Source organism: Hippichthys cyanospilos, chromosome 5 (genome assembly GCF_059441005.1).
Source record: "Hippichthys cyanospilos isolate Australia breed blue-spotted pipefish chromosome 5, RoL_Hcya_1.0, whole genome shotgun sequence".
Lineage (NCBI taxonomy): Eukaryota > Metazoa > Chordata > Actinopteri > Syngnathiformes > Syngnathidae > Hippichthys > Hippichthys cyanospilos.
Window position 1 is genome coordinate 10,753,399 of NC_142373.1, and position 26,457 is coordinate 10,779,855.

General features: G+C 38.1%; 2 protein-coding genes across 7 annotated transcripts in view; both read right to left on the minus strand.

The window, feature by feature from the left end:
- Positions 1 to 26,457, minus strand: part of LOC148423479 (dedicator of cytokinesis protein 9) — a 71,013-nt gene that overhangs the window by 40,313 nt on the left and 4,243 nt on the right. For 2 of the 6 annotated variants that reach the window (XM_088414414.1, XM_088414413.1), the window contains exon 1: positions 10,671 to 11,011. The exons of 3 other annotated variants lie outside the window; for them this stretch is intronic. In XM_088414414.1, the coding sequence (XP_088270540.1) occupies positions 10,671 to 10,841 (171 nt within the window). In that variant the 5' untranslated portion in view covers positions 10,842 to 11,011. Of the gene's footprint in view, positions 1 to 794; positions 1,075 to 10,670; positions 11,012 to 26,457 lie in introns of those variants that run through there. One more of the 6 variants, XM_088414415.1, reaches the window with a different exon arrangement.
- The window catches only part of LOC148423480 (FERM, ARHGEF and pleckstrin domain-containing protein 1-like), a 101,289-nt gene that overhangs the window by 16,358 nt on the left and 58,474 nt on the right, over positions 1 to 26,457 (minus strand). The gene's annotated exons all lie outside the window — the stretch shown is intronic.

The window sequence follows — 26,457 nt, forward strand, 5'->3', positions numbered from 1 at the left end:
CTTGAAAAATAACATTTTTTTCCACCGCCCAAACTAACAACTCAGTTCCTCAAATCCAAGAATCTGAATTCTAAGAATAAAGTCAAAATTCTAAGATGTACGCGGAGTCAGATTTCTCAAATTCTCTAATCAGAATTCTGATGTTAGAATCAGACTACCATTGATGGCTTTAGACAACAAAGATCAATTTTAAAACCATTTTAAAACCAGTGAATGAGTCAGAATTCTGAGCATTTTTAAAAATTTTAACTTTAAAGGACTTAGTTATTCCTCTTTCCAGAATTGTGAGAATGAAAACAGTCATAATTCTGACTTTAAAGTAAGGTGGCTCAGAAGTCTGAGAATAAAGGCAGAATTCTGAGATTGAAGTCAGGTATATAACTTTGAAGTGATCATTCCGGAATAAAAGTCAGATTCCTCAGAAATCCGATGATAAAATCTGAATTCTGCCATGTATGCTCTAGGTCTATTTTCTGACTCTAAAATAAGAATTTCGACCGTAAAGTCAGACTTGTCAAGTCAGATTTCTGAATTTCAAGTGCGAATTATGAATCTAAAGTCAAAATTGTGAGATACAGTATTTCCCTGGTGACCCAACCAGCGGACCAATTAAATGTGACTTTTAAGCCAAATAAACCCAGTTTACGAGCCACGGTAATGGAACCAACTAGCGCAACACTGGAAGCATGCGGTTCTGATGCATATAATGACCGAGCAGCGCTGACACCCACATGACACCTGCTTTGAGACCCAATCACAGTGGTTAACCGCATTGTTGTATGAAAATGCCTTACCGCCACCTGTGTCACTGAATCCACCTCAGCCTCCGCTGCAGCCAAGTTCTTGTACTGCTGAGGACTCTCAATGACCAACTCCTTCTTTGGAGTTTTATTCGCCCGTCCTTGCATTGTCAACAGCTGTGCTAAGATAACTCCAAGAAATATCCCCAAAAGAAGTGGCCAGCCAACATATCCAATAGGGGAGAATCCTTTGTTTGGGAGAAAAAAAAATATTTGAAATAAACTCACAGAGTTGAGTTCACGCCCTCCTTTTTCTGCGACTGATCTGTCTAAGAGTGCTGGCCTCACACCCAGTTGGAGGAGATGGCCCCTCCTACACTCCGCCGGCCTCTGCCGCGCTGCCCGGGGGAGTTCAAAACCCCCACACACTCATACAAAATCGCGATCTGATCCTCTAACGTCCACCTGCAAGGCAACATGGGGGCTGACAAAGACAAAGCTAAAGAAACGCGTAAGAACGTAAGACATTCCGGTCGGGCTCGATTAAAGGAATTTGAGGAGACAGCTGGAATGAGGGCCCATGAGACCAAGATGACGTCAGGCCATAATATTTGCGTAGCATCACTGTACACTATGACAGCACCTAGGAGTGAGTCATATCCCGTCATGTAGTTGCGATCTTGCACAAGCGGGGCAAATAAAGGTGCCAGACTCAAGGTTATCAGATTGTAAGTAAAATCAGGCCCCTAATAGTAAAACACTTTAAGTCAACAAGAGATGGCACTATTGAATATTTTTAGAATGGATTATTTAATTTCGTCGATTAATCGAGTGATGAAATACAATTCCATTTTCGATTAAAATGGATAGCAAAACCAGTTTGTCTGCAATTACCGTTTATTAAACATTCATTTTGTATTGTTTAGTGGATGGAACAACAACAGAGGAAAAAAAAAATCAAACAATGCCCACACAAGAGGGACTGATGTGGAACTACAATTTTTTTTCTTTACCGATGAACTCTTTCAGTACCATGGACGAGAATTCTAGTCTTTTAAAATAGTCATAAAAATAATAAAAGTATCTTTTTTTTTTTTTTAGCTGGGGAAAGTGGGTTTCAAGGCAGAATCTTTGGAGGAAACCAACAGAGGAACGGAACTGAAATTCGATCCAAGAACCTCAGAACGGAGTCAGACATGATGACCACTAGGCCACCCAAAGAACATAAAAAGAAAATAAAAACACATCAAAAAGCTATGTCATGTAGGCTCAATTACACTTGTTATTTACTGTCGTTTTTACATCCTACGATCTGTTTTACTTCTTACCACACTGCAATTACTGGCAAGGAACAACATTCATAAGTGAACCTTTCCTACTCTCTGTGTTCTTATTTATGACTATATTAAATAGTGACTTCTAGAATAACTTCAGCAGATATTAAAGGTTTTATGATGCCACAGTTTGACAGGATCGTTTTTTTTTATCCTTGTTCCATGATTTCCTTTGGAAATGGATCGTGTTCCACTTTAGACTTACTTTAAAATATTTCACACATAAATCGAATGCTCCGCTACGTGACTGTGGTTAAGACAGTGAATGTATATGCTTAAAAAGGTGAGATGAGGCCCAGCTCCCGTCTCGCTCCTTGTTGATACAACTGCTTGAGGGCCATTCCAATGTGAAAGCCACCTTGGAACGGGACCTATCGTTACAGAGGAGGATGTTATCTTTTCAAGCTGGTATCAGTTTAAAACGTGGTCAGCTCTCCAACAGCTGCTCCCCTTCCACTGAAATGTGCTCGAACAGGCCCCCCCACAGAGAAAGTACTGTCTAACCTAATGTTTTTACATCTAGGACTTTAGTCATGATGTTTATTGAGGAAGCAATTTGGAGGCGGGGGAGGAACAAGCAAGATCTCTGAGGCATCTCAAGATAGGTGACAAAGTAAGTGTGAAAGGAATAATAAAGCATTAGTTTCAAAAATATATATATATATATATATATTTTTTTTTTTTTTTTTTTCCTGTCTCGGGTACCCATTTATTTAGTGTAAACTATCAGGGAGAAGTAAAGCTACCCGCAGCAACACATGCTATGCCAACTTCAAAATAAAACTTCCCTCCCTGAATAACATTGGAGATTAATGCCAGGCACGCTTTTAATTTGAAGTCGATTCCAGTGTCGCAGCTGACATCTTTGACGTAAACAACACTACATTGTTCTGAAATCAAATTCAAATGCTAATCATGCCAATTAAGGATGCTTAAAAAAACCCCCACTTAATTATGCTAACAATTAGCAGCGGCTACAACGTAGTACAAGCTGTACTGTGAGCTAGCAGCACTAGCGGCTAGCAGCGCTCATCTGCCTCGTATTGACCTTTAGATTTCTTTTCCATGAGTATTTATTAGACGTAAATGGCTAACTAACATAGTTGCTGTTCCTACTGATCACTTTTAAACAAAACAAGCTGCCTAAAATGTGCTGTTTTAGTCAGCAAACATTGCGACTGATGTCACTTTGTTTTAAACACTTAATAGGGGAGATAGTTGTCTATTAATCTCATTGATGTTTTGAGAAGGTAAACTAATCTTCACCTACGCACAATTTGGGTAAAAAACAAAAGAAAATCTAGTACCAAGCTAGCATGTGTTTTGTTGTCCTTTGTATTAAAAAAATAATTTTAGCAGAATACCTGATTATTTTAATTTTTAATTGGATATCCAAATGCTAAATTATTTGATAACTGCAGTTCTAGGCCTAAAAATGACTGCATAAACTATCAAAAAAAAAAAAGAGCGCTCTTGTCAGAAACTATGGTGGGAATGGCAACCGCTCCTGATTGAGATCAGCATTGTGCAGTTTGTGCAGGAAGTGAGCGTGTGAAAAAATATTGAGGCTCATGCTCTACATGGGGACTGGCATGCGGTGGAGCCAGTTACAAAATGACAAAAAAAAGTGGACATTTCTTAACTTTTCAGAATGGTCCTCGCAAAGAACTTTTTGGAACTCAACTGTGTGCCCTCTGCTGGTGGCTACCAGCTTTGAAATAGATCATGCCCACGATTCAGACAACAAAACACCCTAATTATAAAATTACACTTGGTAAACAAAGCCGTTTGCAAGGGAATGACCACCCTGCTGGCAAATGATTTGTAAGCAGTTGATGACTCAAGCGCTCTCTCAATTTAAAAGGCCCACAACAAGATCCACTTGAAAGCAGCGGCAAAGCGGTTAAACAGCTCCCGCTGTTTTATATCCACTTCTGGCTGCACTTCTCAAATTTACCCCACTGTTTTCGTTTGTAACTGGGCTGCGAAAGATGTTGACATCATGTGATACAAAACATCCTTCTCTGCCTTTCCCCCGCACACATGTAAGCAAAAGATTGAATTAGCTGCCTGGAAACACAACTTTTGGAGGCTAAATTTAGCCTCTACGAGATAATGCCCCCCATGTGTCACAGTCAGTTCGTGGAGAGTCCCCTAAGGCATGCGGGAGTCACGGATGTACCAGAAGGCAGCGCTTGCCCTCGTTTTTAACGTCTGTCTGGTGAACTCCTCAACTGACAGCTGCGGTGGAAATAGCATGAAGCACATACAGTAGTTCGGATTTTGCATGGTGTGCCATCATTTTTGCAACACTTGCAGTTCTCATAAAATGGGTTATAGCTTTGCTGTAATCCATCCAACATGTTGTTCCAGTCCAAGTAATACATTCTAGGCAATCCCACTAGTCTCAACACAGGTATGAGAAGAGATGGCCACTTGAAGCTTCATGAAATAATTGGGATATTTCTTGGCTCCACTAGATGCCACTGGAGGTTCAAAGAGGCAAAGGAAATTCTATACATTTCCTCCGCACTTGCATTTATGTTTTAACCATCTAGTACCATCTAGAGATGTTAAAAAAAAAAAAAATCACAAGTGTTTCATAAAGCTTCATTTTCCCATCATGAGTTATCGACATGACAAACACATGTTTTTCTTTTCCAAGGCCACTAACAATGATTAGTAGTTGAATGCTTTAATAATGCAGTAAATATTGTCACAAAAATTACCTTTTCCCCACCGGCTGTCCTTGAAAACAGAATAGCGTTCTAGAATCACAGTGGGAGGTCGGGGGCTACACATAGCCTGTGTCATATCAAAACGACGGATCTGTCGTTGTTGTGAACAAATCCAGCCAAGGGATAAAAGCTATGCACCGTAGGTAAGAGGAGTTTCAATGCAGCACTCTTTTGGTACATTCCAAAAGATATTTGGTACATTGCATCCTCAATTTATATCTTTATTACCTTAATTAATGCTATCAATGTTTTGCTTCATCAAAGACTTTAGTGAATAAAACAACAGTGACGTCATTTGACCAATTAAAGTGCGCCGAGCAGTCACATGACCAAAAACTCTCTGCCCCAACACAGAAGCTGAGTTATCAAAGTGAGTAAACATCAGATAAAAGAATGGCTATGTAATCGCTGCCTAGTAAAATGCAAACGTAAAAGTATTATTATATTATTTATTTAATAATATTATTTATATATATAATATATTTAATATAATATTTTTCGACTTTTTAACCCTTTTATCCTAATTTGCTGACCCTTTGCTACTTTAATTTGCTACTCTACCCACATGGGAATAATTTATAACGTAAGCCTCCTTGAGTAATGCATACTTGCTAACTGTAGTTGTTTGTCGCTATGATTCATTTTCTTGCAAAAACTAAGGACATCAAGAAGCAAGACATGAAGCAAGACATGAGGTACATCCATAAAATTAGACTGGTCGCTATTCCTAGTTCTCACTTCCAGAGCAAAGACTCGATAGAATCTTGGTGTAAGTCTTAGCAAAAACAGGGTGTAACCTGGAATGCAACAAAAACAAAAGCCAGCCCTTACCTCCTCTTAGCAACCAGAGACCACCACCCATAAGCCCCCAGAGAGCTCTGATGTGAAATCCATCAAAACAAGCCATGTAAAACAGTGCTAATAATGACGCTGGAAAGAAGTCGGATGCGAGTGCTGTCAAGCTTGAAAGTCTGGATTTGTTTTGCAAATGTATGCACTCGCTATCAACCTTTCAATAGGATGTATGAGAAGCACAGACAGTAAAATCGATCTGGAGCAAAGCTTCAATACGATGTCTTACTTAATGATCAAATCTGAATGGTGCTCCGATACAATCAGGGAGAAAATCAAACTGCCGGGATGCCTTTTTAGAGGATACAGGCGTGAGTGCTGGAGATAATGGTCCAGGTTTCAGCAATTAGGCAGAAACGTCTCAAAAGAGGAAGGCAATCACCAGGAGAAGAAAAACTGTGGGCGCTGATCTTTTACTGTAGATTGACAATTGTGATATGAGTGCGGTACAGAGGTGAACCTGGAGGTGAACCATCTGTGGTGAGAAAGTGAAGGGAAAGCTGTAGATCATTTTGTTTTTAATAAAAGGATCAAAAACACTACTAATAATAATAAAACATAGCAAATAAACATGCACTAGGTAGTATCCATTTAACGGCTAACATTACTCAATATGCCCCATATAGGCAGGCATTTTAATATACGAAAATGAGTTGTCTGACATCGATGCCGTTCCTACTGATCACTTTTTAACAAAGCATCCTTACGAAAATATGTTTGTTTCGGTAAAGACATCTCTTTCATAAACCAAATGAGAAGATTTTATATAAAAATAACAATTGTTTCTAAAGCGTAAAATAGCTTGATGCTTTGCACAACTTAGTTTTATACTTTTTTCCTTCTAAAAATCTAAAAATAAAAAAAGGAGGATGTGTTATTTTGTCTTCTCTATTTGAATTTGTTTGTTAACCAATCTAAACTCTATTTTTTTAATATATATTTCGATGAATACTCAATTATTTAATAAAATTTTGAGGGGGATATCCGAATAACAACATACAGTTTTTGATAGCTGCATCAAACACTTGAAAGTGGCTGTGGAGCTTCGCCAAGCCTAGCTACTTGATCATGTCATGGCTGGAGAAACTTTCAAGCACTTCAGAGATGTAATTATTGTCATACAAAAAATTTAAAAAGTACATTTCCCAGAAAAAGTTTTTAGGATCATTTAAGATTTACAAACGGACTATGTAAATTTTCCCTTAAATAAAGTCACACTATTGGCATTTGTAAAGTGCATTTTGGTGCACCACAGTATAACAATATAAACAGTAATACAAATAACTGTAAAAATTGATATAACCAATAAAGGGAATTTAACAAGCAACTAATTCATAGTTGATGACACGCAGACCTGCTTTGGTATTTCCACAGCTCCCCCACACAAGCCAACATCTCATTAGTTGTGCTTCATTGAAAGCTAAAAGTTTCCCGAGTTGTGTGGGAATCACTACTCCCAAGACATGGGATGAAAGACACCTTTATCTTAAAGCAAACTGGCGTCAACACACGTTTTTTTTTTTTTGCAACAACATTCCTCCGATAAAACCAGCAGATACTTCGGCACTTCGCTGTTGTTTGCCCTTCAAACACAGGGGGGAAGTTGTGGCTTTGTGAAAGCAAAGAATGGAAATACAGTAGATAAACAATAGGAGCCTTTTAAGGATGAGGCTGAGGAATGAGTTACGGTATTTGAGTCAGGAGCGATTGTTGATGAGCTGTGCCTGCATTGACGTGTATGAGAGATTTATTTATTTCAAGTTAACGGAAGAGGATTAGGACTATGTGAAGTAAAAGTGTTGGAAGGATTCTCACCCTTATTTCAGAATTTTTACTTTGAAGTCGAAATTGAGATTTTATACTCAGAATTCTGACTTGAGAGTGAGAGTTCTGAAAATAAAGTTAGAATTCTCATAATTGTGACAATCTCAGAATTCTGACTTCATTCTCAGAAGTCAGTCAGAAGTCTCTGGTCAGAATTCTGACTTGAATTCAGACTAATTCTCACTTTAAGTCAGAACTCTGACTTTATTCTCCGAATTTGACATGAGAATCATCAGAATTTTGGGAATAAAGTTAGAAGTCTGACTTTAAAGTGAGAATTCTGAGAAGAAAATCTGAATGTCGGAATTCTAAAAAAAAAAATCTGAATTCTCAGAATTATCTGAGTATGATTTAAGTAAGAACGGTGAATAAAATCAGAATTCTGATTAAGTCTGAGAATAAAGTAAGTATTCTAAGGGAAAAAAGTCAGACTTATGAGAATAGCCCAAATTCTGACTTTAAAGAAAAATCCTGTCAACCTTTGTTTTTTAAACTTAATTCACTGACCCAAATTCTCAGAAAACTGAAAAACAAAAGATGTTGGTTTAGATCCTGACATGTCAGGAAACATATCTTAAAAGTAAAAGCAGATGTTTCCAAATGTCTCAACAACAAAATTGCACCTGATTATTTTAAACGGCGAAAAATTCGGTAGGATAATCGACCCTAAAAATATTCGATAGCTGCAGCTCTAGTGATCTTTCACTCATCAACTCTATTTTACATCCCCACCATAATGACCCACCGCCATCAGAGAGATTTAACCTCAACAGTTGATATCATTTGATAATCTGGCCTAATGGATTGCCGAGGTGCGAAAGCTATTTGGCGGCGGCGGCGACTGGCGAATGTGACACAACGGCACATAATGTGATGAGGAAAGCACATAAGTGCGCGCTGGCGTTCAACTATCGATTTGAAAGACTGCTGACGGAAGGATTAATTGAACCCCATCTACACGATAAGACCCTTCCCTTCCGAGCCAAGAGAGGCCAGCGCGCCCTTGACCTAATTCTCGGGCCGCCGTCACTCGGATTTCTGCTGATGAGCCATCGCGGGAAAGGCCAGGCGTACTGTACGGCGTACGCGCTCTCGCACGCAAACAACGAGCAGAAGGGGCAAGACAAGCTGGTACGGAGTAGCCGTAGCGTGGCCAAGCCTGTCGCTTGTCACACGAAGAATGGCGATTGATTTCCGGCAGACAGAGGGACCTCTGTGCCCCGACGCCTGACGGCCCATCATCCTCATCCTCATCGCCACGCCGGCCCGGGGAGGCTTTAACCCCTTAGTCGAAGGCAAGATCCAGCACTCCGACTGCCCTACATTTTATACACTCATATTAACGCCGCCTTGTCGCTCAATCGGTTGTATTTCGTCTACGATAAATGAATAATAAATGCTTGCTTGCAATTAAATATCGTACTGACCTACATTTCTAATTTTGTCTGAAAGAGAGGGTCTATACAAAGGGAAAAAAAAGCTAGAAATGGCTCTTGCAAAGAAATATAGACTCATTGGGCACAATATTATGACCTTGCATAAAGAATGTGACTTCAAACTCGCTATTAAATGATAAACAGATGTTTTCTAAAATCGGCACATCACAGTGGAATGTTTGCACCAACCCTGACAATATTTGAATGAGTAAAAAAAATACAATAATGACCATGAGGCTTCTAAAGTCTCTATGCTCGTCAAGTGCAAACATATGCGTTCATTCAAGGTAGCAAATGTTCGATAAACGTTCAGTAATATATTCTCTGCACTCCTACGAGTATTTAGAATGAATTAAAAAGCAAAATCCACTGTTTCATCCGTCTCAGGAGGCGACCATTTTTCTATTCGCCTTGAAAATGACCTCTAGGTTGCTTGGGGCTCAGCTGTTTTCTGCGTTTGGTCATGTGATCGCAATCTGAGCGGTGATTGGTTGACATGGACAAAATCTCCTTGAATATGTTCAAAATTTCCTTGCGAGAAGAAAACCCAAGTGTTTTAATGGTGCTGTTAAAACTTGAGAATGTTTTAAGAACGTTTGCTGAACATTTCTATCCTTGAATGAATCCTTGATGTGAACGCACATTGAACATTATCACCGTTGGCTAGCATCTTTTTTCTGCCTACGCATAGCAACATGTTTGAGACATAAAAATATATCCTCTTAAAACCTCTGGTTGGGACTTTTCCACTGCACCACGAAGCGCTCTGAAGAAGCTAAACCACTCTTCTCCCGTTTTTTCGTGTCCAACAACATGGCGCCCTAAAGTGGCTAGGTCAACCAAAAACTGCAGCCAATACACTGATTGTCAAATCACGCAAGTGTTTTTTTTTCAACCCCCCTGTTTGTCATCCTTACTTCTCTGTGTGACGAGCGTGCACTCGCAGTCGATAACTAAACGCTCTTATGGAGTGGAGGAGGGTTACCTACTGTAATTGTTGTTTTGCCATGTTAAATTGCACCTCATTTTGAGGTTTCCTCGGTTAGTCAAAATATTATAAACATCATAAGACACAGTGCAATTCTACACCACACAATGAACACTACTATCACAACAAGAACATTTTAAATAACCACCTGAGAAACAACCTATCATTTGTCAACCTATCAAACAAGAGAGCAAAGTTAATTACCAAACACATGAGACATCATCAGATAGGCTGGGATGCGCTCTACAGAGTACACTTGGACTTAGTTGGCTTACGCAGATCAGTAACAAGAAATAGACCAAAAACAAATGTCCAGTATGGTGGACACAGATAAATACGCTGTATTTCAGGCGGAGATGTGAAAAACAAAGTGTGAATCCTGATATATAGCGGCATTATTATTTACTTACAGCCACAAAATGACCAAGCATAAACTAAACAAATGACTAGTACCGTTAAAATATAATGGAATTTTCCCATATATATATATATATATATATATATATATATATATATATATATATATATATATATATAGTATATATATAGTATATATATATATATATATATATATATATATATAGTATATATATATATATATATATATATATATAGTATATATATATATATATATATATATATATATATATATATATATATATATATATATATAGTATATATATATATATATAGTATATATATATATATATATATATATATATATATATATATATATATATAGACGCACACATACACACCTTAAGCACTCTCGGTGTGGGAAAGATCCGAGACTCCCTCCGACTCAGCGCTCGCTCAACCTCAGATGGCCCAATGGGCTCAGCGGCACCTTTACAGATGTAGCCGCTACAGTTCCTCTCCAAGACAGTTCGCAACCCATCGAAGACCACCGTGCTGGTGGTGCAGCCCATCCTTCCGGGTCCGAAGCGGCATCAGTCAGGAGAGCCCGAGAGTGACCCAGATTTGCCTCCTTTGCCCCGTCCCTCCCCGGTCCATGATCTGACCCTGCAATCCAACGCTAGTGAGCCAAGGAGGGAGCGCCGGCGTCCAGGCAGGCGCTTGAAAGCCGGAGCGGCCAGCCCGAAGAGCAGGATGGGTGGAGAATTAATACACACAAGAGGAGAGAGCCGTGCTGTATTTGTTAGTGGCTACACTCTGTGCAGGCTGGAATAAGCCAGTCAGCAGGCGAGATGCAGCGAGCGAGTGAGCGAGGGCGAGGGATGGGAGGGATGAAGGATACTGAGCAAGCGCTGCAGCAGCCTCACTGCTGACCTTACTGTAAACGGCTTGAATTGTTGATCAATAAAGGGTTGCTTGTTCTTTCACTTTCCACGAATCACAATTTCTTATCATGCATGCATCTTAAGTGAATGTATTTAAATTTAGGGCTGAGTATGTTTTGAAAAATAATACTGCATTTTAACATGCAATTTTTTTTCATTCCTATGTACTTTTAAAGACTTTACTACAATATGTCATAAATTTTTACCAAACATGAATGTGAACATGAGTCAGTAAGTAATAAATACGGTACATATAATGATGCAAATATATCTGTGGCTTTATCACTTGATAAACATCACAGCATGTAAACATATGAATCGCGCTTTGTAAGCACAAAGTCAGCTCGACGCTGAATCAACAAATAAATAAATAAATAAGGACTAGTTGAAAAGTGTATCACGTTACAAGTATCTCAATTTGGTCAATACTGATGTATAACAAATATTTATTTATGTATGGATGTAGTTATGTATGGGTTTATTTAATTATTTTCAAGAACTCAGAGAAAACAAGATATTCTTTAAAATTGTCATTCTTTTTAATTTAAAATATAATATTTAGTCATAAATAACAGTTCAGAATAACAATAAGAAATAAATTAACGTGTCTATTTAAAGAATACATGAATGTCTTTTTTTTTCCACAGTCATTCAAGATTCAAAATTTATTGTCCTTTGCATAGCAATAATACACAATGAAATTCTTATTCTGTTCATTTCCCCGAGCAGATTACATTCCACAATCGAACAAATAATAAAGTAGGCAATAGAACAAACACAAACAAAAAAATAATAGTAATTATTATTATTAATTCTAAAATGTATATGTGTATATATATATATATATATATATATATATATATATATATATATATATATATATATATATATACATATATATATATATATATATATATATGTGTGTGTGTGTGTTTGCAGCCACATGAATGAGTGAGACATAAATGGGGTACAACAAATGCGACCTTATATCCAGAGGGAGACTTTTGCTCCCATGAACAGGCAAACAGCAATATGGCTGAATGCTTTTCTAGTTCACATGCGCTGCCAAGGCCAACACAGAGGCTCTCATCAAAGCGATGCTTGATACATCCGTCAGTTGCTTTAAAAAGTAAAGTACGCGCAGTCCTTATAGAGGAACAAAAATTCATGGGATCTGAACACAAAATAACCTCGGCATCAATCTGTTGTCCAAACAGTGAAACGGGAGGATTTAAAGACTTGGGGCAAATATCAGCGGCTGCTTGATCTCAAGCTGGACAGTCCGCCAAGAGTGCAGATATATCAGAAGCGGAACAACCAAAATGTGATCATTTGGAATGCCGGATAACAATTCATCTGCAAGTGCTGACTTTGATCAAAATATCTTGGGAACAGAAGCAGTGAGACAGAAGATCAGAGTATGAGAAAACAATTTGCTATAAAAACGGAAATCTGGAAAAGATTATGGCTGTAGGCTACTATTTAAATTCATTGACAAAAAATATTTCAAGTACAAAAATTCTAACATCTGTTCATTGAAGGGGTTTCCTGATCAAAAAAAGAGCACTGGATTTGAAATCTGTCATATTTTCTCATAATTACTGTTGGTGACTACTGTCTTTAATTTGATTAGTAACATTCGATCAAGTCTTTTCTAACATTTCCTACACAGACTTTTCTTGCAGACGTATCTAGTGTTGCAATGCCAACAAGGGAGAAAGAATCGCCCAAAAGACAGGGGATATCGTATATTTGGGATAATTTCAAATAAAAAAAAAAAAAGAGTGACCAAAAAATGTTCAATTTAAAAATTAAAAAAACGTATGCAAAGACTGTCTTGACATACGACTCCATTACTTGTCTTGGTGCACCATCTAGTGACCAAATGGATGGTGCTATTTGTGTTTTTAAAAGTACTTACTGATTTAATAGAAGAGTTAGGGACAATATAGACAATACTAGCACATGGGGATTCCCCAAATAAGGAAAGAAATACCCCAAAAGCGCTAGGTTATATATTTTCAGTGAATATAACACATGGCGACAATCTCTAGTGACTTAGTTTTAGGTGATTAAATTTAACCAATAGGGGGCAGTCAAGCACAAAACATGCCCAGTCTACTAGTCTAGAAGACGAAGAAGAAGAACAGGAAGTTGTTGACCCCATAGTGGCTAACAAGCTACCACATTTACTCATGTCATTTTGTTGAAGCATCATCTCTTATGTGACTTTAATAACAAAGCATGTACTGTATGTGTGAACTAAATGGTGGTTAGCATTTGTCTATCTTACCCACTCTCACTCACGTTCAACCGTAGTAGATTATAAAAAAAAACTAAATTATTTGATGGTTTCAAAAGATTAGAAAGAAACAACCCTACATTAATGCCATTTAAAAACACCCAGGGATGAACTGCTAGCTTCTGCCATGTTTAGTCATCCGCAAGGGCATCTTAGTTCATTTATCCACATCTCTACCCATCCTGCCGCAGCAATACACAGAACGAGAATTCTCAGTCGATTAAAAATATGTCACAGCGGCGCGCAGCATTCGCAGCAATTAGCTTCGGGGGCCTGCGGTTTCAACTGTGCTTATGCTTATCATTAAAGTCACACAATGAGCCCTGCACGGCAGACATAATCCATCAAGAATATAACTGAACACAATAGCTGGAGTCTACGGTTTCTCCTTACCATCAGCGTTACACTACGATTGCTCACATGCCTTCCTGCATGCTGCTGCTGTGTTAATATTTCAGTAGCCTGGCACACTGAACTACATTTGACTGTACAATGAAACAAGCCACAGGGCAAAGGCTCCCAAGCTCCACGTAAGCCGATTTAAGAAAGAGAGGTTCGCTAAATTTATTCCTAACCATCACTACCTCGGTGTTCAAAATTGATAACCATTTCAAGGGCGATATATTGAACCCATGTTATACTGCGATTTGTATTTCATGCCTCAACTACAGGATATCAGTGATTTTCAAATAATTATATATATTTTTTGTTAGGTCTTTCGGTAGATGTCTAAATTTGAACGAGAACAAAAACACTGAACAAGAATAATTACAAAAAAAGAAGAAAAAAGACAAACAAACGATAACAAGTAGAGGCAGACAAGGTCCCCAACTAAACTAAAAAAAAAGTCTACACTCTAAGTTAACCAATCAGAGCTCACCTTGCTGCCATCGCAATACAAGGCCAGGTATCGACCCGATACCGATGCTAGTATCGTTAGTTATCCACCCCAAGTTGTGAGCAAGACGACGCTGGAAGTGTCACAAATAGCTATGATGCATTTTCTACCTTGAGGATACAGATTCCTCCGGTGCAAGTAAAGACACGCTACGAAAAACACAATAGCAAACTGACAAGACTGCTACACTCGGGGAAAAAATATGTCCTGTCATGACTGGTTTTTCATACTCAATTGACCTTTTTGCACAGGACTAGAGCTCTGAATCACACACAAAAACTTCAGTTCGCCTACTATTTGGGTTTTGTTTTGTCATATTTACTCAATTAAAGATAGACAACAGATTACAAGCAATATTACATTAGCATAATTACTGTGTCATCTTGAGTAATTATTGAGTTTCCATTTATTATGAGTAGCTTTGAATAGAAAACTTGTCTTTGTTTCTGAGTAAATGTAATATTATTTATTCATTTACTTATTTATTGATTTATTTTTACAGTGTTATGGCACCCATGCTTTTGTTAGCTTGCCTCGGGTATTACGTGTTAGCATTAAGCTAGCAAACGTTAAGCAAAGCTACTGTATGCTACACAATGTGTATCAGTACTCCTTTTTTATTTTATGTTTAGATCGAGAGTAAACTTCAACCGGGATTGACAAACACTATTTTTGAGGAATTGTTCAATATCTGCTTCTTGTAAAGTTAGCTTTACTAGAGTGTTGTGTTAGCATTAAGCTAGTAAACGTTGGGCAAAGTAACTGTATAAATATGATTGTTTTAGCTAAACAATGTACTTCAATGTACGTCAAACGGGTTTGACAATAAACACTATTTTTGAAGAATTGCTCTTGTAAAGTGTTGCGCCTAGATTTCCAATTTTTGCTCGCAAACAAAACGGCCGAGCGATGGCCACGATACTCGGGTATACAGACGTGCGCTGTAAAGTGCTGAGTCACTGTTGCTTGCAAACTAATAAACAACTGCTTTAACCTCCACAGCAGGCCCGTGTCAGACTTCCTAAACCTTGACCTAAATTCTAAGTATGAAATAACGAAGGGTCTTAGTACTTGATTGTAAGCTGCGGGGAGTGGAAGCTGCGGCAGTCCACGCTGTGTTGCTCAGCTTAAATCTGCAGCAGCTGCAGAGGAGATAAGAGCAGCGGTGGCATAGATTACTGCTCCAATGACAGCATGGTCATGGACTGTAAATTGGAGGTAACACACCCTCATATCGTATACCATCTGTACTACATCACTGCACATAAACATGACATTACATCTCATGTGACCATAAACCTACTTTCATGACTGAACAAGCAAGCAGGCCTGTAGGAGTGCTTTGTAATGGAATTAGTACTGATCGATGTATCTGTTTTTAAATAATTTAGGGAGCTGGAATTTGAGAAATAACATTTCTATCAATATTGTGGTAGTAGTGGCGGCCTTCACTCTCTTCACCATCCCTCCAGATAGACTCCATAACCCCCACTCCCAAGAATGGCCAGAGGCATTTCCTGTCCTATAGAGACATCGTGAGTATCAACTTGCTCTATGGCTGCTGAATACAATGCTTGTAACATGGTGAGCATGTACTTAACATTACGCAATACGGCCCTATGGATTAAAATAGCCAATTATGCCCCTCCAAACATAAACCATAAATAATTTGCCAGATGGACAATATTTGCTGATTATTTGAACTTTTTAACTATGTGCACTGACAACAGCATACGAGTAAGTATGGTGTCAATATTTACTACACATAAATCCACACCATAAAGTTGTAAATATAGATCATCCCTTGAGTTTGATACCTGTGTTGTAGGATGTAAAGCAGGGGTGTCAAACACCCGTTTTTTTTCGTGGGCCACATCATAGTTATTGTTTTTGTCAGAGGGTCAAAATAACTGTAAACCCAAATACATTTTTGAGTTTGTCACGCTTGGATAGTTTGAAATCAAAAGTCAGTAATAACTATTCAAAAGAGACTTTGGGTCCAAATAAATGGCTGTCGTCCCCCTAAAAGGTTTTTAAACGTTGAAGACAACTTGTTATTTTGGTGTTTTAGCCAGGAACCTGAAATCAAATCAGTATTTCGCGGGCCACGTAAAATGATGTGATGGGCCAGATCCGGCCCCCGGGTCTTGAGTTTGACACCCAACATCTGTTGGACCTTGTCACTGGCCTGCAAAACACACACATTTTGACCTGTTAGCAGCAACGCTTGGGTGGAGACAAATGAAAACCTCGGAGGCAACACCTGTGGAAATACTGGGGTCATCTTGAGTTCCTCCTTTTTACTGCAAGGCGTGAACACTTAAAAAAAAAGAAAAGACACTTGAGGCCCCATATGCGGCTCAGCCTCAAGTGGAGTTGGCTTTTCTTCTGAGGAGCTACTCTAGAGGGAAGCTGCCTGCATTTCAATGTCCAAGCTCCTGCTAGACTCCTGCAGGGATGGTGTGTGTGTGTCCGCAGAAAATCTGGTGGACATCACACATGTATGCAGCACTATAATTTAGTTAAAAAAACAAAAAAAAACAAGGCACGGCCATAGAAGGACTGCAAAAAAAAAAAGGAAGCGGGTGTTTCTCGCTAATGTAAGTTCAAACTAGCATGGTTTTCCAACTATTTTGAAACTCCTGTTTTCATGGAGAGTTTCATGGAAAAATACCTTAAAAAAGAATTGCATACTAAATCGTAATACTGAGGAGAAATAAATTGCAACTAGATTAATTTTCAAAAACAATCATCCTCACTGTAGAATAAAACTGCAGCATTTTATCGATCAATAACATATTGGTTATCAAATGAATCAATACAAAAACAATTGCCAAATGTACTCTAATTTCAATTGATTCTGCCTTAAAACACAGTAAATCTATTATCTTTTTGTCCTATGTATTTCAAAAACAGCCGATTTGTCTTGTTTTGGTATAAACGAATGGAAAATGACTTTTTTATTTATTACGATTCATGAATTAATTGCTAAAATAATCGACGATGAACCTGACATAATGTTTATTTATTTATTTATTTTTAATTGCGGAAGAGCACAAACAGGAAGGCTGAACCCAGGATTTGGAACATGAGCCACTGAAATGTAAGGCTAACACATTGACACGTTGACTGACCTTTCTCACCTAATTGAGCAAGGACATTTTGACAAATGAAGTTTGGATGACTAAACAGCCATAAAATTGAATATGCTGAACACGGGTTTTATTTGGGAGACATTTCTCTGCAGTTGTACATGTGGGTGGGCTACAAACATAGTCCAAGAATTTTTAAAAGTCACATGCCTCACATTTTAAAACTCCCAAATACTTGACATGAAACAGGGGCGGCATTAAATGATTGTAAAGAAATAAGAATGTCAGGTTATCCTAAGGCCGGCATCTCCCTCTTCCTCTAACTTGGTATTTTGGGATGGTTTATTTATCCCAAATGACCAAACAGAGGGGCACTACCTCCGCAGCTTTAGGGTGGAGCCAAGACTAAGAATAAACTTGAGGAAATGAACCCATATATTGTCACATAGCACCAGGTCACTGAAGCGGCTTCACTTTGACCACTAATGAAAGAAATCAAGCAGAACCTTCACCAGCAGAGGTAGACTGAAACCGTGCCAAGGTCCCCGAGGGCCTGTAGTCGCCCCCTTACGCAGACTGAGTAATCTAACATACTTCCTGACACATGCTGGTAACACTAAACTGCTTCAAAAGGGGTCAAATTTCAAAAACCATTGAAAAAACTGCAGACTTACATGTGGTTAACTGTGAATGATAAAAATGATTAAAAAATAAAAAGTGAAGGAATGTTTTTACTGCCACCTACAGGTTGATATTGAAATGTGACCGTATCAGAAGATTGCAGAGATAAATCCAGTGTCGGTGACTATAAATGTATAATCATGAATTATATTATGGAGCACTCGAATGTTAACTAGCAGCTAAATTTAGCTAGTCACAGCTATAACAAAGTCCGAGACACAACTACATATACATGTGCAAGCATGATGAAGTCATTTGTTTGCGCCCTACAGTGGCAGACAATTGAACAACGTTCAGTTGGAACAACATTGTGTTTGTTTCGGGAGTAGGGCTGCATGATTACGGCCAAGATAATAATCACAAATATTTTGGTCAATAGTTTTAGTCACGATTATTCATCATGTTTGGTCAAATATGTCTATTTATTCCCCTATTTTAAGCAAGCAGTATATAAACAAGGCTTTAAGGTTTGATACTTACAAATAATAATCATAAACCAAAATAAATAAAGGAAATAATAATTAAAACAAATGGCATACATGGTATTAGGAATCAGGTGAGAAAGTCAATGCTATTTCACATGGTAAATAATATTTTCGGGTGAGAAAAGCAGAGGCTTTTGTCTTGCAAACATGTGGGAAACATTGCCCCCTGGCGGTAAGATGTCAAGGTGCTTAATTTGATATGTACTGTAGCCGGCTTTTTAAATGTACACATATAAGAGGGTATCCGGGACAAGACAAAATGCCGTGAGCATTCTTTTTTCCAACCAAGGTACTCGAATTACTCAAGGACTTGTTTCAGCCTTATGCTCATTGTTATTCAGGTATGCAGATAAAAATACATACAGACCCATAGGATTGTGGACTATGAATAGCAGTTGAATTTAAGACAGCGCCTGGTGCCAAGGTTAAGCTTTGACATGAAGTGTGAAAAACGGGACGTGAGGCAAGTTCACACTGGCCTGATGCAAGGCTTTCTGAAGGTGAAACTTCCGAGTGCGTGCAAATCACAACTTGACGTCCGGTATGCTCTTAGGGATGAAGTCGACACAAAGGTTTTCTATGTTCTATGCAGCCCCACAAGTCTACACACTGGTGTTATGATTAACACTTTGTTTCCCATCTCACGGAGCGGCCATTTTGTCACTTGCTGTGGACAGAAAATGACATCACAGTCGCCCAAACATTAAAAAAAAATATATATATATATATAAATGAACACCTGGGATTGCATTTAAAATTTAAAATATATATAAATATATATATTAGGGTTATTTTATGATTGTGTTTTTTTTTTCTTTCAGGCATGTCTTCTTAGTAATCAATAATCATGAGCGCAAACAAAAATTAGAGGCAACCAAACATGTTTTCCAGGGTGTTCCAGACTTGAACTTTGTGTCACTAAAGGATGGGGGGAGGTTGGTGTTTGGGAAACTTTGGGGATTAGCTAATCTAGGCTCTTTGTAATCAGTGGAAATCCTCTTGAGCCCGCAACAGCGAGCACCGCTGACAATCGGGGGAAACAGAGGATGCCAGAGGAGACCAGGGCACATCCGCACACCTGCATACCGGATAGTTGCGCCACTAAACTCCCCAGGGCGTCACTAACAGCTGTGCAGGCCACAGCGTTATTAAGATAAGTGTTAGTAAGTGAAATGAGTAATTATAGACTTCAACAAGGAAGGAGTTTAGTACAATGCTCCAATATTACGAGGGAGTGTTTGCTGAAAGCGCACAAATTCTGAAGAATGATTGCAAAAACAAAACTTTACATAAAGTTGTGAGGGCAACTGATTATGAAAATAACCGATAAACGTTCTCCTATTTAAGTAGTCCTCTGTGTAAATTAGTATCTTTGTGTTAAAACCAAATATTTGCAAGCATTTGCACGAGACCTTTTTGCCTTTTTTTTCTCATGTTACGTATAAAAAAAAAAAAAAAACAGTAACGGAATCTAAGTTTATTTATGCTCAATCTTTTAATTTTGGGCTATGTTGCTCAGCCCTAAGCCAACCTATTGATTTGTTTTCACTGTTGTGTCCATTTTGTCTCACAAAGACAGCAACCAGCTATGATAATTAGCTTGAAAGACATCATATGAAAGGTCAAGATGTCCTCTATTGAGCACACTGGGACTTACTAGACATATCCAATTTGTCAAAAAATATAGACCAGAAACATATATTCACAACGCTGGACATAAATAAACTCATTCACCACCATTAACGTCGAAAGACGTAAAAGATCGATTTTTACAGGGCTGGCTATTCTACTCACTATATGTCACTGCCATATATCAAAGAATAAAATTGCATTATTTGCAGTAAATATCACTATGTGCCATTTCATGGAAGAACAGTCGTTTCATTCACTGCCATTGACGACTATTGACATTACATTTTGACATTTTTACTGGGCTGGCAGTGAATGACTCTCAAGAGGTAAAACTAATTGTAAGTGTTATAGTTGAGTTAACATCATAATTAAAAAGGGAATTGAAAAAGGACAGAAGGAAATTGAACAAGCACAGAAGGCTTTTAGGAACAAAAAAAATAAAAAAGTGAGAGTTGGATGGTCACGAAAAGACACAGTATATGTCATTTTCATGATTTGAATTAATTAAAACATGAAAAATGCATATTTGTCCAGTTCGGTGACATGCAGTGTCACACATACATACACAAATGGCATGGCCAGCAATTTGCTGCTGATCCCGTCTCAGCTGTTGGCATGCTGTGAGCTTACGTCACGGCTCACGCTAATTTCCCTGTGAGCGATATGGCTGCTATGGCAACTAAGATGGATTTGACATTTTTGTAGGTCTCAAGTGACCATGAGTGGAAATGATGTATTTTTCCGCATCACTGATTCTGAATCACATCATCTAAACAGGGTCATTCCCATGGGACCTTGTTATTCCTAAGTTGTATTTTTACCACAACCACGAAGTAAGGCTAAATAAATAAATGTTTACATTTTTGAAAATGTTCGCATACAAATAGCAGTTTCTTTCAGCACAAAGATCTAAAAAACTGAAAGCAAAGTAATCTGAGTGCCAGGGTGATGAAACTTTATCAAGAAACACTATGCATTTTCAAAAACTGCGTGTCCGTTTTCTTAAAAAACAAAAAAAAAGGCAATATTCAAGTATGTAAAGAATATAATATAATATATAATCTAAAACATACCACATCATGAATCATATGATATGGCAGTGGTTTTCAAATGGGGGCACGTGTACCCCTGGGGGTACCTGAAGGCACTTCATGGGGTGCGTGAGATTTTAACAGGATCTCTGCAGGTACCAGCATATCTCATTTATTGCTTCCTGACAGAATCAGTATAGTTTTCCTTTCAAATTAAGAGCAGATTGATTGGAACATGAAGCCACTTATCGCGCAATTATGTAATACTTACTCCTACGCAAAATGTTGCTCATACCTTTATTTTACACAGCCGGGAATAAAACAGATGCTACACAATCTATCTTCTGGAGTTTTTGAATAAATTATGCTTAGCAATGCGACTACATATGCAGTTCCAAAAACATAACTCCCAACTCAACGATCTCACTATTGATATGTTCTAACATCATTAATAAGAACAACCTTTTCCCAACACAAAAACAGCCTTGTGTAAAGTGCCCTAAAGTGACGCCGTGGATTTAGAGTAGAAAAAATGCTCAAGCACAAAGATTCACATTTATGTTTCCTACCGAGTACTGGTGACGTTTTTAAAGCCTACCTCGAAACATAGCATGTGATCAAAGTTAACAGCGAGCACTGTGCAGGATCACTTTGTCCACTTGACATCACCAACATGTGCGATCAAGAGGAGGCGCGCGGCTGTCACTGCATAAACAACATCATGTCATCTAGTCTAGCACAGCACATGCTGATCCCGCCTCCAAAAGATGACAAACACAAGAAACAAAACACAGGCAAATCCTCATAAGGAGCCGTGCCTGTCGGACACACTTGCTTGGAAAGGAATAACAAACACCGATTACTGGGGCCACCATTACATGAAGATGTCATCAATAAATTGAATGAATTTATATTCATATATAATCGAACGATTACTGTAACAGGACAAGCAAGAGGGCAGACGTCGGTTGGCTGTTAGAAGCCAGTGGAAGAGTCATGATTGGTTTTTACCTGAGCTTTGAGCACACCTGATCAAATTTTCAGCCGGTAGCAAGTAAAAAATGTTTTAAAGGTATTCATTTAACCCGAAAAATAATTTCGTTGTCGACATAGTTAGAGACAAAACAATACGTTTTTACTGCTACAAATGGCAAAATAAATTGACTACACCTTGAATATGAATGTAATATATATGTTAGGTTTACGTTGATTTGAAATCAGTATTCATTATTTTTGTCTTTTTTGTTTTTTTTTCAATATGTCAGACCTTTAAATAAATGACTATTGGGTTTATTTTTTTCCCCAAATCATAATAATCCAGAATGATTGAAGAAAACTGAGGGATTTTTTTTGGCCCTGCCTTATTGTTAATATTTTTGTGAGTCCATGCAGTTTTCAGTTGTTTTCGTAGGGGGGGGGGACAAAAAACATAACACAGATATATATATATTTTTTTTTTTACATCCTAATGAATTAATCTCACTTTTTGGATCTCTTGACAGAACTATTTGAAAGATATGATTTTGTGATGCTGCTCCTTTTCACCGTGTTGGGAACTTTTCAGTGCTTGAGCTACGTGTCCACAGAGACAGCTAAGGTAACAAACTGTCCACCCTGCGGTGCCCCTCCTTCTCCTTCCTTCTCACCAACCACAGTGTCAGATGAAAGAATGCGAGCTATGCATCTGCCTGGTGAGAAGTCATTAGAGAGCAACCCCTCTGGCAGGTCACGTCACTGCTCGGTGCACAAAGCAAAAGCATTTTGCAGGGATTAGCTTTCATTAAACGAACAGCATGCAGCTGTGGGAAAAAGACACATATCGAAAGGGACAAGCATCGATCTGATGAGTTTATGGACAAATTGTCCATAAAATTTTGGAAAAAATAGTAACTTTAATGCTAAAAATGGCAAAATAAGTGAATTATCCTTTTCAGCAAGTTATGCAGAAGCCACGACAATTTTGAACAAACTTCAAATAATTTTAAAATCAGTATTCATGATTTTTGTCAATATTTTCTATGGGATTTTTTTCTTAATAAGACATTAAAAAATCTTTGCTGGGTTTATTTCTGATTAAAAATGTAATAATTCAAAATGACTAAAGAAAATTGAGATTTTATTTTCGGGCTATATCGTTTATCCTTACATAGAACCAATTCAAACTCATTCATTCCAGAGCTTTCTATGTGTGTTCCTTACAAGGTTCAGCAAACTTCTGCAACATCATCAGGTGGAATTTGTCTAGCGAGAGAATGAAGCGTCATTGACTGTAGGGATCCAAAGGAGGACACAGCATTCAAAGCAGATTACACACTGAGAATTGGGATGTTAGCCTCATTTTACTCTCCTGGAGTCAACCGGAATCATGGCGAAGAATAGGCACATGGCCTAAACGATTGATTGGATGACAAGACAAAAAAAAAAAAAATGGGGAAGTCGGGACGCGACCTCCATAGAATCAAGACAAAACAATGAGGCTGGCTGAACTCGAGACACGGGTCTCAAAACCCGAACTGGTCACCCTAGGAAAACAGTAAGATATTTTCTCCAACGAAATTCTGGTTGTAATGTGACAAAGCGCAAATGTAAGACAGTAAATCATTTCTTTTATTTCAAAGCCATACCTTGTATGGTAGTGAAAATGGTTGTCTGTCAGGTGCAGGGAACATAATAACAAGGGGAAGTGCGCTGGCATATTGCCTCTCCTCTAATCTGCTCCATCATGTTAGCAAGCTAGCAGCAGTTTCCCCACAATTACAAGCTCTCTGTGAGCTACAATGGAGGTTAGAACAAGATTTTATGGACAGTTCAAGTGGGCTGGGAGAGTAAATACACCTCTGCGGTAGAAAAGAAAACACGCTTGGATTTAAAAGGAAATGTGGTAGCCATTAGCCTTCTTTTTGCAGTCAGTCAGTGTGGATGAGCTACATAAGCTTTTGTAGATATTAAAGGCCTTCTCAGGGTTTTAATCCAATGAGATTAATCTCCAGCCGAGTGCACGAGTGAAGCCCGACGATTTCGCCAGGCTGTGCTTGAGTAGTTTCGCCTCTCAGCTAGCAAGCTAGCCCTGGACCAAATGATCAAATTGCGATGTATGACCAAGCTGCAGTTGTCATATAATTTACTTGTTGGGTAGTTCCGAGACAATATAATTGTCGTATTAAGTATATATGTATAATTGCACTCTATGTTCAGAAGGGCACCATTCCACAGTGCTGCTCTGCCCTTCTGCTCATTTTCCAATTGGAGGTGCTAAAACTAAACCAAAAAAAGCTAGCGCTGCAGAGAGCGCATTCCATCAACCGCCAAAACAAATCTCCTCCCAGTATTGCGTCTGCACTAAAAAAAGAAACCTCCTCATCATCTTTGCTTGCAGAAAAAAAGAACATTTACAGATGGTAAAGTCATTTTGGATTACGCAATATATATTCTCAGAAAAGATTCAAACAGGTGCAGTGCACTCACAGGAAAACACCCATCGGCCTATTACTGTAACTTTGCAACAAAAAAGAAGCGCTCTAGCAGACAGTGCAAATAAAACCAGAGGAATCCTGGGCAATCTAGCAAAAAACCACTAGGCCACTGCTTTCCCACCACGAGATGAAATACAGGAAGTCATGGGCGCTTCCTGCGGAGACTGGATGGAAAAATGTAGGTTGACCATAGCAGTGAAACTGTGACGTTAAACCAATGTTTTCTCCTATATTATATGTGTAATCCAAATCCAAACTCGAAAATTACGTAACTGACAAGCATGACATCAGTCTATTGATCTCATGCACTGTGCAGCTGCCAAAAAAAAGAAAAAAAAAATCAATATTGCAGATTACAGGCTTCACAGATGTTTCATGATGAATCAAATGCACAAATCATGTTGAGGATTTGCTAGGTTATCTAATGGTTCTTTTTACGCAAAAACACAAACTCTTTACACAGGTCTTCAATGGTGTGTTGAGAGACAAGTTTAATTTGTATTTTAAAATGAGTGGTGCAATAAAAAAAAAAAATATATATATATATATATATAAATATAAATATAAATATAATATAATATAATATAATATAATATAATATAATATATATATATATAAATATAAATATAATATAATATAATATATATATATATATGTATATATTTTGCACCACTAATTTTAAAATACAAATTAAACTTGTCTCTCAAAAAAAAAAAAAAAATATATATATATATATATATATATATATATTTCGATATTGGCATTTGGGAGGGTTGAAACACTTTTTTAACATTCTACACTCCTTCTTTGACTCCAGAAATAAATGACCGATCAATTTCCCAGGGCAGCCATGCTGTACTTCTTTAGAACTCAAACTACTGAAAATGACTTAAGAGCGCTTCTAATATTCACAGCTGAATAATATACTCCATTTTCCTCTCAACTGCTTTAAAACACGATGAATAAAACAATCAGATCCACACAAGCGGCAGATCAAAAGGCTCGTGCGCTTAACTCTAATGCGAATAAAAGACTGCACTGATACTGCATCACCACAATTTTTACACTTGAAGTAGTAAACATTGGTCTCTCCAAAAACAAAGAGGTTTAGCATAATCTCCGCATTTGTGCTAACCAGGGTCAACAGAAGCTGGTTGGAGGAAACATTTGAGGATCCTCACTTGCTCCATGAGTCCAATGTGGTTTACATTATAATGACAACTGGCAATATCCTCCCAAAAACCCAATCATTTCGTCACGTATTTGAAGAGCATGTGTTATATTTCTCACTTTCCTGGAAGTAACCTCTTCATAAAGTCACACATCATTGCTTAGTAATTCCGCCATTGGCCTATAAACACGCAGTTTATTAATTTGGAAAGATTTAGACTGGAGGTGCTGTCATTGGAGCCCAGTAAAAATGGATCTTTGATGTCTATATAACTGTGAATTACTCAGTTGGTATTGTGGACGTAGATTGAAGCTTTTAGCTAGGTGTAGACAGTGGCTACTAATGTGCATTGGTTACGCGAGCAGCCTCATGTATTATTGATCCGGATAGGGAACTCGTGCTCACATCTCTGCCCCCTGGGTTCCTTCTTCGAGAGTGCTTTTTAGCATCGCTGTAGTAGAAGCAGCTTTTAGTCAGCG